The sequence below is a fragment of the Heptranchias perlo genome, chromosome 8 (genome assembly GCF_035084215.1).
Source record: "Heptranchias perlo isolate sHepPer1 chromosome 8, sHepPer1.hap1, whole genome shotgun sequence".
In the NCBI taxonomy this organism is placed as follows: Eukaryota; Metazoa; Chordata; class Chondrichthyes; order Hexanchiformes; family Hexanchidae; genus Heptranchias; species Heptranchias perlo.
The window spans coordinates 87,451,331-87,467,136 of NC_090332.1; the positions used below are offsets into that span (position 1 = coordinate 87,451,331).

The following is a 15,806-nucleotide window of genomic DNA, read 5'->3' on the forward strand; positions in this document are numbered from 1 at the left end:
AACGGGGTTTCCGTCACCGTTCTGACCAAGTTTTAACGGCAGAACAGAAGTAAACAGAATCATTTTCAATATTCATTGTGGGTGTCTTTAACATTTATTTGTATGTAACTTTCTCCCTGGGACTTTCAAAAGGCTTTTGATGAAATGCCACATAATAGGCTTATCAGCAAAATTAAAGCCCACAGAATAGAAAGGACAGTGGCAGCATGGATACGAAATTGGCTAAGTGACAGGAAACAGAGAGTAGCAGTGAATGGTTGTTTTTCGGACTCGAGGAAGATATACAGTGGTTTTCCCCAGGAGTTGGTACTAGGACCACTGCTTTTCTTGATTATATATTAATGACTTGGACTTGGGTGCACAGGGCACAATTTGAAAATTTGCAGATGACACAAAACTTGGAATTGGAGTGAACAGTGAGGAGGACAGTGATAGACTTCAAGAGGACATGGACAGGTTGGTGGAATGGGCGGACACACGGCAGATGAAATTTAACGCAGAGAAGTACGAAGTGATACATTTTGGCAGAAAGAATGAGGAGAGGCAATATAAACTAGGGGGCACAATTCTAAAGTGGGTGCAGGAACTGAGAGACCTGGGGGTATATGTGCACAAATCTTTGAAGGTGGCAGGACAGGTTGAGAAAGCGGTTTAAAAAAGCATACATTTCATGTATGAATTTTACTTTAAAAAAAAAGAGAATTGTTGAAGATTTTTTTAAAATAAGGTTGTCAGCAAAAGCAAAAAAAAAATTACCCATGTATTGTTTGTAAAACAATGGGATTATAGTTCGAGAAGAATCATTGATGAGTGATATTTTTGTCTAATGATTGTGGAACCTCCTTCTGCAGCCATGGAACGAGATGTGCTGGTGAAGTGTCTGCTGCTGCCAATAACAACATCTGTGGTGTAGGTGTGGCTTACTCCTCACAAGTAGCAGGTACGGCATATCTTTAAAGATACCTTAAGGACCAGCAGTAGGGATAAAATAATGGAACGGCAGCACTATAACCAAATTGCACATTTCATTTTGTGAATGCAAAGTAAATTAAGTAATCATGAGTAAAATAACTCTTTTTTAGAGAATACATTCCTTAAAGACTGATTGTTAATTTAATTTTTGTCTGATTCAACCTCTGTGAAGCCTCGGTTGCTGTGTGATCTCATTCCTGCTATGACCTCTAGGTATGCGACAGAACCGTTGACTGATTTTGAGTGCTGGGTACATGGGAATAGTAATTGCTTTGTTGCAGCACTGAGATAATGCCCAATTATGTGTGATTTTAAAAAGAAATCCTTACATTAAATGGCCATGTACTGGGCTAGAAATGCTCCCTTGGCAACTCATTCCCACCAAACAATATTATGATGCTTTATTGCACTGCATTCCCTTCACCTGCCATTCTATTTCTTTCTTAATATTTTCTGTGTTATTCAGTAACATCTGCTAGTTGGACAAATCTTTCATCCAGTAGTTTACAGATGTATGTCCTTTAACCCTATCACAAATGTAGGTATGCAAATGAGCTAACTTTGTCAATTTTGTGCTCCCTTATTTTCATAAAAAGTTCCAGATAGAGGAATGGAACAGTAGGCATAAAATAACAAGAGTAAACTAGAACGTTCCAACGCTGTATCAGAGACAATTACTAGTAAGATAAATGCATTCATCCCACGTTAAATTCTGAAAATCTCATCCCTATTATTCCTTCTACTAACTCACTATAAACCAAAGCCATTAATCAAAACACCAACAAAATTGATGCACACTAAAGTCTTATTCCTTCAAATCTACATCTAATTGCAATAAAAATATGAAATCCCCTAAATATCTGTCTTCCGTTCTAAACACAATGATTTCTCCCTGAATCATAATTCACACAACAGCTTCTGTCTTCACAATGCAGAAATCAACCCTCCCTTCATACACATCAAGCACCATTGGTGTGTTAATCTTCCTAAATTACAGTTCACACATTGACAGTCGCTCGGTGCTCAGACATGAACTGGCAGCCACTCTGTGACATGACCACAGCTCCTACCGCCCTCTGCATGAAATATTCTGCAATGAATGTGCATTAAAAAAAAAATAGATCTCCAGCTGACAAAAAAAAACAGCAGAGGGGTCATTTTGACTTTGGACGATAGTGTAAAATGCATGATATCGGCCCCCTGCTTAAGATTTTCCTTTCTGTTGAAATCAATCAGGAGAGGTGTTTAATAGGTGGCCGAGACAATATCGTCCAAAGTCAAAATGACCTCCCCCCATTTGTGATACACATGACTGTTCTTTTCATACAAATACAGATTTGTCTTGTCTTTGTTTCAAATGACAAGGCTCAACATTCATACTGGCTGCCCAGCCCATTGATGGCTGAAATAGCTTTTGAGAGGTGAGGTAACTCCACAGAGTTAGTGTATCATTCCCAGTTAGGAGATTTTCAAGAGAGTGGCACGTCTACCGACAGGTGTGAGGCAGCTACTGACACAAGGAATTGCTAAGTGAAATCTGCTCTCAATAATGTCCATTAAAACTAAATAATACTGAAATGAATTAATTTAAGATAAAATCATTCCCACACTTGTTCAATGAAACAGAACACAATGGCAAATATTGGGAATATTCAGTTCATCCCATTTATGCAGCAATGTATCATTAATCAATGTTCATCTTCAGAACTTACAAATTATTAAGCATTCTTCAGAATAAACTGGACATTTCTATGTCCCTCACTCAGCATTTTCAATATTCTAATTGGATGCTTCTCAAATAATCATGCTTAGAGAAAAATGCCTAGTCATATTAAAACAAATCTGCTTTATTTCCATTCAAATATAACTAAATATGTTAAGAAATAGATCAAAGCTGTTTTTCACATGACTCCTTAATATCTCACAGGCATTCGTATGCTGGACCAGCCATTCATGACAGACATAATAGAAGCTTCGTCCATCAGCCACATGCCTCAGATTATAGACATCTACAGTGCTAGCTGGGGACCAACGGATGATGGCAAAACTGTAGATGGACCTCGTGAACTGACCCTGCAGGCCATGGCTGACGGTGTTAATAAGGTAAGAGTGGGGTTGGGGATTACAGAAACGTGTTTAAACCAGTATGGAAAAAGAGGAAGGCAAGTGTCACGTGATGGAAATGGACGCACATTTTTTTCTAGGTTGAAAAGTTTTCATTGCGGGGTACAATATTTACCAGTAAAGTTAACCAGAGCCGGAACCTAACAGGTCTTGCTGTTCACGAGGTGACCATGTGGAGTAAAATATAAAGGAGATTGCACTCTGCTGGAGGTCCAAAACTTGTGCAACGCTGGATTTTATGTCAGCCACAGAAACAAATACCGGTGACTTGCCGAAATCTGTGGAACTGGTACACGGTTATATATCACACAAAGTGTTGATCATGACAATGTTTTGGTGTATGCTAGTGGACTGTATAAAAACAGCAATTATTTATTTATTTTTAAAATTTGTTCATGGGATGTGGGCGTCGCTGGCGAGGCCGGCATTTGTTGCCCATCCCTAATTGCCCTTGAGAAGGTGGTGGTGAGCCGCCTTCTTGAACCGCTGCAGTCCGTGTGGTGAAGGTTCTCCCACAGTGCTGTTAGGAAGGGAGTTCCAGGATTTTGACCCAGCGACGATGAAGGAACGGCGATATATTTCCAAGTCGGGATGGTGTGTGACTTGGAGGGGAACGTGCAGGTGGTGTTGTTCCCACGTGCCTGCTGCTCTTGTCCTTCTGGGCGGTAGAGGTCGCGGGTTAGGGAGGTGCTGTCGAAGAAGCCTTGGCGAGTTGCTGCAGTGCATCCTGTGGACGGTACACACTGCAGCCACAGTGCGCCGGTGGTGAAGGGAGTGAATGTTTAGGGTGGTGGATGGGGTGCCAATCAAGCGGGCTGCTTTGTCCTGGATGGTGTTGAGCTTCTTGAGTGTTGTTGGAGCTGCATTCCTCCAGACAAGTGGAGAGTATTCCATCACACTCCTGACTTGTGCCTTGTAGATGGTGGAAAGGCTTTGGGGAGTCAGGAGGTGAGTCACTCGCCACAGAATACCCAGCCTCTGACCTGCTCTTGTAGCCACAGTATTTATATGGCTGGTCCAGTTAAGTTTCTGGTCAATGGTGACCCCCAGGATGTTGATGGTGGGGGATTCGGCGATGGTAATGCCATTGAATGTCAAGGGGAGGTGGTTAGACTCTCTCTTGTTGGAGATGGTCATTGCCTGGCACTTGTCTGGCGCGAATGTTACTTGCCATTTATCAGCCCAAGCCTGGATGTTGTCCAGGTCTTGCTGCATGCGGGCTCGGACTGCTTCATTATTTGAGGGGTTGCGAATGGAACTGAACACTGTGCAATCATCAGCGAACATCCCCATTTTTGACCTCATGATGGAGGGAAGGTCATTGATGAAGCAGCTGAAGATGGTTGGGCCTAGGACACTGCCCTGAGGAACTCCTGCAGCAATGCCCTGGGGCTGAGATGATTGGCCTCCAACAACCACTACCATCTTCCTTTGTGCTAGGTATGACTCCAGCCACTGGAGAGTTTTCCCCCTGATTCCCATTGACTTCAATTTTACAAGGGCTCCTTGGTGCTACACTCGGTCAAATGTTGCCTTGATGTCAAGGGTAGTCACTCTCAACTTACCTCTGGAATTCAGCTCTTTTGTCCATGTTTGGACCAAGGCTGTAATGAGGTCTGGAGCCGAGTGGTCCTGGCGGAACCCAAACTGAGCATCGATGAGCAGGTTATTGGTGAGTAAGTGCCGCTTGATAGCACTGTCGACGACACCTTCCATTACTTTGCTGATGATTGAGAGTAGACTGATGGGGTGGTAATTGGCCAGATTGGATTTGTCCTTTTTGTGGACAGGACATACCTGGGCAATTTTCCACATTGTCGGGTAAATGCCAATGTTGTAGCTGTACTGGAACAGCTTGGCTAGAGGCGCAGCTAGTTCTGGAGCACAAGTCTTCAGCACTACAGCTGGGTTGTTGTCGGGGCCTATAGCCTTTGCTGTATCCAGTGCACTCAGCCGTTTCTTGATATCACGTGGAGTGAATCGAATTGGCTGAAGACTGGCTTCTGTAATGGTGGGGATATCGGGAGGAGGCTGAGATGGATCATCCACTCGGCACTTCTGGCTGAAGATGGTTGCAAACGCTTCAGCCTTGTCTTTTGCACTCACGTACTGGACTCCGCCATCATTGAGAATGGGGATGTTTGCAGAGCCTCCTCCTCCCGTTAGTCGTTTAATTGTCCACCACCATTCACGACTGGATGTGGCAGGACTGCAGAGCTTTGATCTGATCCGTTGGTTGTGGAATCACTTAGCTCTGTCTATAGCATGTTGCTTCCGCTGTTTTAGCATGCATGTAGCCCTGAGTTGTAGCTTCACCAGGTTGGCACCTCATTTTTAGGTACACCTGGTGCTGCTCCTGGCATGCTCTTCTACACTCCTCATTGAACCAGGGTTGATCCCCTGGCTTGTTGGTAATGGTAGAGTGAGGAATATGCCAGGCCATGTGGTTACAGATTGTGCTGGAATACAATTCTGCTGCTGCTGATGGCCCACAGCGCCTCATGGATGCCCAGTTTTGAGCTGCTAGATCGGTTCTGAATCTATCCCATTTAGCACGGTGGTAGTGCCACACAACATGTTGGATGGTGTCCTCAGTGTGAAGATGGGACTTCGTCTCCACGAGAACTGTGCGGTGGTCACTCCTACCAATACTGTCATGGACAGATGCATTTGCGACAGGTAGATTGGTGAGGATGAGGTCAAGTAAGTTTTTCCCTCGTGTTGGTTCGCTCACCACCTGCCACAGGCCCAGTCTGGCTGCTATGCCCTTCAGGACTCGGCCAGCTCGGTCAGTAGTGGTGCTACCAAGCCACTCTTGGTGATGGACAGAAATTATCCTATGTAATAACCCTACAGAAATTCTATATAGCATTTTAGAACAGATTTGAAATCTGCAGGATATTTTTAAAACTATGCTCATACTGCTTAACTTTTTGAGTTCTGAAATACTTTTTCCAGTTTTGAAATTGCCAATAGCTATTTCCTATAACAGAGTAATAATTCATTCTGTTCATTGGTAGCCAGTCAGGCTATCCAAGCAACAAATTTAATAGTCCGCCAAATGTTTCTTGGTTCTGTAGGCTGCAGTAACGACTAACTAATGTGATTTGTCTCCCTTGCAGAGACTGGACTATTCCCACTTCACCGATCACTAAAGCTTGAAATTGCTGTGTAAAGGAAAGCAGAAACAATTTCAAAAACAAAAGATTAACTACCCATAGAGCACATACGAGGTCTTATTTTCTGAGTTTTAATTTTTAAAATTATCACCTGCAGTTGTTTGTTGATTTGGCAAATGGGGCATGTATGCAGGAGTGACAAAAGGTAATAAGATGCCTCTGGATTGTCTCCAGCCCTGAAATCTTGGGGTAAATATGACTGATCTCTTCAGAGACTAATAGCCAGATTTCTGTGATGTTTACTTCCATGTTCGGCAGGCACCTCTTGCTCTATATTACTTCTGCACAACTACTTCACTTGGAGCTCTAGTGTGTCGTCATCTTGCAAAGTTTCACTGAAGGGTCCTGCTTAAGGATATTTTAAAACCCAAAGGGCCGGATTTTGCTGGTGCGGGACATCTCGGGACATGTCCCCGCTCGTTACACTTGTTCGTGCGCGTTTAGGTTTTAAAATATTTTGCCCGTAAAGTTGCCGGAAGTGCGATCTGATAGCGGAGCGACGAGGGAAACAGGGCATCTGGGACCTTGGTGAGCAACGGGACAAACAGGGTATCTCCTCAATCAATGAGATTTAAAGGTTGAGAAAGAAACAGAGGAAGGGCTGAGAAGGAGGGTGAATTCAATGTCAGTGACAGGTACAGAAAGCGAAATGCACCAACTTCATGAAAATCGCGGGGAGGTTGAGCGCGAGATGCCGTTTTCGCCAGGCTAACGTTGGAGATTCTCAATTCACGGGGTATCTCTTCCAGTCGCTGGCTGATTTGCGCATTAATAATGGCGTGCGTTGTTCAGAGACCGTTATTTTTACAGCAAAATCTGGCCCAAAGTTTAAAAAATGAACAGGGAGGTGCTCTACAGCAACATACCTATCAGTGATGGCACTTGACCACAGAGTTATGCTCCCCGTCACATTGAAAAATATAAATTAGGGGAGACTTTCCTCTGTTGGTACTTGATAGATGCACTGCATCTGGGAGGAGTCATTTGCACGGCTCGGGCAGACTCTATACAAAGACCTGCACCTCTGGCTGGGTGGTTTGTCTGCACTTCAGGGAGGACTGCAGTTGCACTCCATACCATCGAGATCAGGGTCCTCTGGCTGCTGCTGGAGAATAGCCAAGAGGCTCTGATTGCTGGAAATCAATCTGGGTTTGACTGAAGTACAAAGTTTTAACTTACTTGGATAATGTTCAGCCTGCCCTGGGACGGCCGCAGACCCTCTGGTCTCCAGATGATCCGGGGAAGGGCCTCGTTCCGCCCTTCTTCAGATGTCCCACTGCTGGGGTGGTAAGTCCAGGAGAATGAGATGGAAAGCTGGGATATGAACACTGCCAGATGGGAGGCCTCAGGAGAGGAGAGGAGAGAGATCTGATGTGGTAGGTCTCCATCCCATTTTCCGCTTACTTGCACCTGCGGAACACAGATTCCCCAGGCGTAGAGCAGAGGGAAATCTACCCAATGTTTGAACAGGCACTAGGTGCTCATGAATTGTGAGGCCTTTATCCAGGGAACATCTCCATGTCCAACTTGTGGGTATGGTCCATATATATTCCCACCAAGAACAAAAAAGTTACTTGAAAGCCAGTGGAAACACTGGCATTTTTGCTTTATGTGATCTTGTAGTATGTCAATGGGATTGCCCAGAAAACTCACAAATAGCCTGTGGGGTGCTTGACAAGTGGGAGTCACCACATTACTTGCATGACATGCTAGTTATTACACTAGCGGTAATTTTTCAGCTGAAGTGAAGTTAATTAAAATGAGTGCTTTTATAGTTTTTGTCAGCATTGAAAATCAATTGAAACTGGTTCATCAGGTGACTTTGAAATCCATGTGGAAATGTGTTTTTTTTTTCCCCCCACGTAAGTATTCCAAATCAAGAACTTTCTCCCATTTAATTAGGGAAAAAGTGCTTTTGTGTAACCTTAATCCTTTTAACTGTAAATGTATTATCTATTATTACTTAACTGAGGTGAAAATATACAAGTGGAGTGGAATTGGTTGTACCCATGACAGAGTGAATGTTAATTCAGAACAAATGGGGAGATTTACTGTGTACTGCAGATCTTTTTCACTTGTAGACAAACATAATTATTGATTAAATTTAAAATGTGAGCGATACGTTAGGGACATCCATATGGCTGGTGGAATATGATCTGTATCACGCAAAGAGAGTGGTGATAAAAGGTACTTCTAACGAGCCAGGTCACCATTTGCGTCCAGTTGATAGTCTTGTTTTTTTCTAAACAAAGCACACTGACTAGTCTTTACCCTTTCGTCGCTGAGACACAGGGGGCCATTTTCCTCTCTCTAGCACCCCGATTTTTGGCATGACAAATATTTTTTTTTTAAAAAGCTTGTGCTGAAATTACACAGGCCTCAAATTAGGTAGTCAGCTTAAAACCAGCAGGAGCCTAAAGACAAAGTGCAAATGGGGGTCCTGCACTAGTTTAAGGACCCCAGAGACTATTTTGTTTGCCGTCAGCATTGCTAGCGACAGTTCTACAATCCGCCCACAAACCGTGGGTTTTACAACTCGGGAGGACGCCACTTTCAGCGATATTTAAAGGGATCCTCGCTGGTAAATCGCTGGAAAGTTTTTGCTGACTTTTGACTTGTGAAACATTGTGGATTTTGGCTTCTTAGAACTTTTGTAAGTGCCAGTACTGCTCATACACCACTGACAACTGGTGGAGGGCTTCTGGCAACCTACTTTTGCCATCATGGGGGCCCTGCTGGGAATTCAATTCTGCTCTGGCTGGAGGAGAACGAGCAGGAAGGGGCACACAACTGTAGGAAGCGCAAGCAGGAGGAGGGGAGCTTAGGGCTGCCAACTCTGGTTGGAGCTATTCCTGGAGGTTTGAGCACGTGACACCTGGCCATGTGTCCTCTGTATATGTTGTTGCATTTATCTTACTAAGGTCGGGCCCCATATAGTTGAGAATCTTTGCTCGTGGTTTCGTGCCAGCAGCTGTTGAGCGAGAAGTTCCAGGAAGCAGGAGACCGCCCGTGAGCAGGCGAACAATAGAAACCAAAGTGGGATAGAGGGGGAACCCAGGGTGGGGTGGGGTTATGCAGTGGGAAGCCACAGGTGGGAGGAACTTTGATTTCACTAGTAACTCTGGTAACACTCAAGAGTCCCCTCCTAACCAACAGTAATACAACATCTCTCTGATAGTCTATATGTAACTGGTAGTAACAGGGGTAATATCCTAGTCCGGCTGGTAAGATGTCCCTTTGAGGAATCATGTTCTTGTATTTTGGTGAGGATGACCCTAATTTTAATTTATACAGATTGGATTTAGTTGGAGATGTTTGCACAACCAATAATATTTTAGGTCTTTAAAAACTACAAATGTGTAATCTTTACATTTTGATTTGATATTTACTTTATATCAAATGATATCTTACTTGAAATGTCTTTCTTATGTAAGTCAATTTATACAGCATGAGCATGAGCAACCTTTTCATTTACTTGTTAGTTCTGGTTTAGCACATCCGGCAAATGATCCAGAACTGCCGTGCGTCAAATGCAGTGTTTGTCCACAAGCTGCTGCTGTGTATGTGAAAGGATTAGGTTGTATGTATCATGTTATCATTGTTAACAATAAATGGGGATTTGATCGTGCGGTGAGTCAACACGCTGTCCTTTCACCTGTGGGTTCTGGGCTAAAAGCCGGACGAGATTGATGGGTTGAAAGTTCCCATTCTCTGCCAGCAGTAGTACTGCCAAAGTGAGTTGGGCTATCAGACTAGTTCATAAGGGTTTTGAGTCCATAGTGCCTGTAATTTTGCGCTAATTGGAGATCACACTCAGAGAGTCCACGAGGATGACTGGTTTGAGAAACAGAAATGTTTCACTAATTCAGTACAGGGTGGGTTTTTTTTTCCAATTCATTCCCCCTCCCTGTTTCAATTTTTTTTCTATTGCCTCTCCTCTTGGAATATGGCTCCTTGGACCCTAGTCTCCCACTGGTACCTCATCCAAGTGACCGTACTTTGCATGTGAGGCTGGGCAGTGAATGTTGGTAAGCTTTTCACTCTCAGAGGGGGGGCTTGTCACACCTAAGTTCAGTCTTGCGGGGGGAGCTTCACAGCAGGTTCCAATCCTGAATCTAACCAATATTCACTCAACCAATATTAACCAACATCACTAAAACAGATTATCTGATCATAATCACATTGCTGTTTGTGGGACCTTGCTGTGCGCAACATTGGCTGCCGTGTTTCCAACATTACAACATCGACTACACTTCAAAAGTGCTTAATTGGTTGTAAAGCGCTTTGGGACGTCCTGAGGTCGTGAAAGGCACAGTATAAATTGCTAGAAAGTCTTTCTTTCTAGGTGCACTTTTGAGCGAGGGTCACTGAATGGTGATTGGCAGCAAAAGCCCTGGCTGATTTCTTCTCCCCTTCCTAGCCCAGGGATGCTGATACCACCACCACTGCCGTAGGCTCAAAGCCAGGGCTTCCTTCATCTCTATGGGTTTGATTTCACCTGATGGGTAGGAACGCGGCAAAGCGAGTGGCGTGCCCGTCCGGGAGCTTCGGCAGGCCGGCTTGGCTGATTTAATGGCCTCATTCCCATGCCGCTTGCCAATTTTCCGACCAAAACCACCGGGGAAGCGTCAGCCCGGCTGCTAAAAACCGGACGGCAGGAGGCGGCCGCCGGGGACTCAGGAGCACAATCCCCGGCACAAGGTGAGTGGTCCGGGAATCAAGGGGAGGAGGAACTGGGCAAGGGGAGGCCCGAGGTTTACTTGTTGGGTCTTCCTCCTCTTGGCCCCCACAAGGGAACTCTCCTGGTCCTGCCTGCTGTTCCCGGCAGGTTTGGCCTGGTGGGCAAAGCCACCACTCCTCTCCTCCACCCCCTCCCCAGCTCCAGAGGAGTGGGTACGTCCCCAGCTCCATTTTAACTGTAACCCACCCCCCCTGTCTAGTTTCCGCAGGGTAGTGTTGTGGGAGGCGGTTAAAATCTCCCACCTGGTGCCTCAAGCAATGTGATGCATTTGCCTGATGGGTCATTGGAGAATCTGTAATCACATTTTTATCGGTAACACTAATGTAACTTTTGCTCATTTAATTGCTTTCGCCCACACAAATAATTATAGCTGTAAATAAAATTATTATATAACAGAAATCTATTTGTGTGCTTTGCGGTGGGCTGATGTTAATTGATCAACATTTCTGTTCCATCATCACTCATCTACTTTACCATTTATGTAACAAAAAGATAAATGTAGTAACACAAATGCTGCAGAGATTAGGCATCCCACATCCCGCTGCTTCACTGCTGGCTGGGTTGGCAGGATGCTTTGTATCATTGTAGGTTTTGCCTCAGTGGGTAGCACTCTCGCCTCTGAGTTAGGGGGTCGAGGCTTCGAGCTCCACTCCAGAGACGTTTGGATGAGACGTTGAACCGAGGCCCCCCGCCTGCCCTCTCAGGTAGACCTAAAAAGACCCCACGGCCACTATTCGAAGAACAGCAGGGGAGTTCTCCCTGGCGTCTTGGCCAACATTTATCCCTCAACCAGCACCTAAAATGACCGTGATCTGGTCATTCGTTGCCTTGCTGTTTGTGGGATCTTGCTGTGCGCACATTGGCTGCCGCATTTCCTACATTACAGCAGTGACCCCTGAGTCAAACTTTTTGGGGCCCTTAAACATAGAGCTTGCAAAAATCCACAGGATGTGTTGATTCCAGTGGTTGCACTGTAGATTGCTCCCGTCAGTGCCCTCCAGCACTGAGCCCATCACAGTTTGTGGGAGGGCACCTAATCTGCATGGGTTGAGCTGGCACAAGTGTCTCTGAGGATGTATCTCCAGAACCCACACCAGCCACGTGCAGCTGGAAAATCGAGCATCTGCCTGACAGTGGGGCGAGCCATGTATTCATTCCCCCGCCCTCCCCAGATAAAGGACAGATCAAGATAGTTTTAAAAGGGTTTTTGGAACTCTGGAAACTAATAGTGATATCCCTCTATTTGTTCTCTAGCTCTCCTCAGGAATGACAAGGGTAAACCATTTGATCGCAGTGATTTGCCTTAAGTTTAAGTAACTTGTTAGCTCTTGGAATAGTAACCTGCGTTCATGGTTCTACATCCAACTCTGGTGGTTGCACAATCCAAATATTCACCTTTTTGAAAACTAAGACAAAGTCCTCATTTAGCGTTTCAGCCATTCCTTCACTCCATTATTACTTTGCCCCCTTCAGTTCTTAGAGACTATCCTCTCACTACCAATAAAAGTCTTCTTATTGCCCTTGATCTTTTTTTGTCAATTTTCTCTCACCTTTCCACTTAACCTTTCTCATCTCACCTTTGTAGTTTTCCTATATTCTTTATATTTGTCACTTTTTAAAAAAAAAACCTGCCCTTTTTATCGTTTCAAATTTGATTTAATCTGACTCTGCATGCATGGAATGTCAACTTCAGCACACTCCCTTTTTTTTCTTCACTTTGGTTTAATGAGAGTCGTGCAATCCGTGTAAGAGAGCTATCAGACGAGCATCAATTTCTTCTGGTTGGAAAATTGCACTTTTGAGTCTAAAGCTTTCTCACCTGATTTCCTGGCCCCCACTCGCCCAGTCTGCACCAACCCCACCGACGATGCAGTTTGCCCTTATGCCTCATGGCCCCTCCACATTATCGTAATCTTTGCCCATTTAAGTCGTTTCCTCACACTTGCGGATGGCCAGCTTTATTTTAGAGATGTGACAAGATAAATGGAATATGCCGGTTTTGGATGCAATGCCCATATCTCGAGAATTTTTTAAAAAAACATAGTAGGGGTGAAATTAATCTTTGGCGGTGGTGCAAAATGTGCGATAACGAATCGACAGGCGTTTTGCATCCCGCTCGATTCTCATTTCCTTTGACTTCAGTGGACCACCCATTTTGCGAGACCGTCAAAGAATCCCCAGTAAATTATATTGCACTTTTGTCTTATAAATGCCTCTGGAGGTAGAAATTCAAAATGACTCATCTAGGGGGAGATCCATGTTTCCCCCTTATGCAGTAGCGTGTTCAAAAGAACTGCCAGTGGCTTAGAACACAATACGTAGAGAAGATATGACAAGGCAGCGGTTGAGATAGCACCTTTGTGAATGAGAGAATCCCTGGAGTATGCACTATTGGTAAATCTGCTAGCATTTGTATGTAAATTCCTTCTTCACAGAACCAGAATTATTACAGTAAATGATTTTTATTTGTTTATATTTGACATTTTTCAGAAGAAAGAAATACTCTCTCATTAAAATTTTCTTAGGGAACCTCCTACTAATGATCTTTATGACCACTGTTTCAGTGATTAATGTTTGTCGCTCCTAATAGAACAAAATTGTGATCAAGTAGATTTATTTCAAGTAAACAAAGAAGAAAATGCCTCTGTCCGAGTGTCCCCTCCCCATGTGCTGCTTCGTCTGATGAGCAACGCCTTCTCACTCAAGCAAGTAATTTAACTTGACAGGTTCATTTTCGATTATAGGGTCGGATTGGAAAGGGAAGCATCTATGTCTGGGCCTCTGGGGATGGTGGCAGCTATGACGACTGCAACTGTGACGGCTACGCATCAAGCATGTGGACTATCTCCATCAATTCTGCCATTAATGATGGAAGAACGGCGCTCTACGATGAAAGCTGCTCCTCAACTCTTGCATCTACATTCAGCAATGGGAGGAAGAGAAACCCAGAGGCTGGTGTGGTGAGCGTTGATATTATTGTCTAGTTTATGCTGCTTTATGCAGAACAGCAGCTGTTTCTTTGTTGGATACGTTTTCAACGGCACAAGTGAGGATAATGCTGTAGCTGTCATTGGATGATGCGTGTCATTGATACGGTCTTTCTATCCTTGAATATGCAAGAGAGAAGCTGTTCAGTTAAATAAATGGCCTCATTATTTTTTTTAAAAATTGCTTTATTAAAGGCAACTACTGATTTGTATGGGAACTGTACTCTGCGTCATTCTGGGACATCTGCTGCTGCACCAGAGGCCGCTGGCGTTTTCGCCTTGGCTTTGGAAGCCAAGTACGTATGAAATATTTTATTTACAATGTTCAAATGCCTTTTTCAATAATTACTGCACTGCTGACTTGAATTGGGGCAATTTTAACATAACCCGCCCATCGGAAAACAGATGGGATCGGGTGCAACACTGGTTTTACACCCGGTCCGATTTTACTCCCCATTTGAGGTCAGTGGAGAGTAATTGGTGCGAGGGGACGTTAAACCAGCTTTTCATCCAATCTCGTGGGTTTCCTACCCAATGAGTTAGGTAAAAATTGCCCCATGTAACCTTACTTTAAAGTCCATGGATGTTATACTAGTTCAGTTCTTGAATTTTGCAAGGCATACCTTGTGTCATATTTTGTTAAAGGGTAATATAAAATAATTGCTATCAATGTGCTGTTTTGACATGCAGGAGCATAATGACAGGAGTAGGCCATTCAGCCCTTGAGCCTGTTCCGCCATTCAATTAGATCATGGCTGATCTGTATATCAACTCCATCTACCCGCCTTGGTTCCATAACCCTTAATACCCTCGCCTAACAAAAATCTACCAATCTCAGTTTTGAAATTTTCAATTGACCCCCAGCCTCAACAGCTTTTTTGGGGGAGAGAGTTCCAGATTTCCACTCCCCTTTGTGTGAAGAAGTGCTTCCTGATATCACCCCTGAACGGCCGAGCTCTAATTTTAAGGTTATGTCCCCTTGTTCTGGACTCTCCCACCAGAGGAAAAAGTTTCTCTCTATCTACCCTATCAAATCCTTTAATCATCTTAAACACCTCAATTAGATCACCCCTTAATCTTCTATGCTCATGCTATACATATGAAAGAGCAGGATTTAAAACATAAAAAATTAGCAAATAATCAATAATATATGATTATCAATTTCCTGACGAGTTAGAGACAGCAGCACTGGGAGTCAAGACAGGGACTTGAGCAGGAAGATAGAAGCAGTGCCGATGAGTTAGAGGGAGCAGGCTCGGCACTTGGATGGATGGGGTAGAGACAGCAACATGGGTTCAGAGCAGAGGACTGGGTGCTGTGGGCACACCCATAGGCTGGGCTGGAAAATGAGATTCACCTGCTTGATGACCTGCCGTGGAAATGTAGCCATCTGGGGGGAATGTGGCAATGTTCAAGCATAACCCATCTGAGCCTGGATCAGTCAGTTACTCTAAGGTGGGCTGACCGAGGATTGATAACTGTTCTCCTTCAAGTTCCCAGACCAAGCATAAAGTCACAGGTAAGGGAGATGAACAATATTAATGCAAAAATCTATCATTGGAAACAGCAGATCTTCCAGTGGGGTTATGGTATTAAAAGTACAACCACAGATAGCACTGTCAGCTTTCCTAGGGAGGCCTCTAAGCTGATGCTCACCTCCCACCTCCCCCTCCAGTCCTCATCTGCAGTATTGTAGATTCTTGAGCGAGCTCAGGACAGGAGGTGAAGAGCAGCATTGCGGAGGGTGGGAGGTGTGAGTCATTGTGTAGATGAGAGACGTCCTCCTGCTGAAAACCGGCAGGG

At 44.3% G+C, this 15,806-nt stretch overlaps 1 protein-coding gene across 1 annotated transcript in view; it reads left to right on the plus strand.

Moving 5' to 3' along the window:
• The window catches only part of pcsk2 (proprotein convertase subtilisin/kexin type 2), a 66,040-nt gene that overhangs the window by 41,223 nt on the left and 9,011 nt on the right, over positions 1-15,806 (plus strand). The window contains exons 7-10 of the mRNA XM_067989471.1: positions 852-940; positions 2,900-3,075; positions 13,761-13,976; positions 14,199-14,299. Of these exons, the coding sequence (XP_067845572.1) occupies positions 852-940; positions 2,900-3,075; positions 13,761-13,976; positions 14,199-14,299 (582 nt within the window). The remainder of the gene's footprint in view (positions 1-851; positions 941-2,899; positions 3,076-13,760; positions 13,977-14,198; positions 14,300-15,806) is intronic.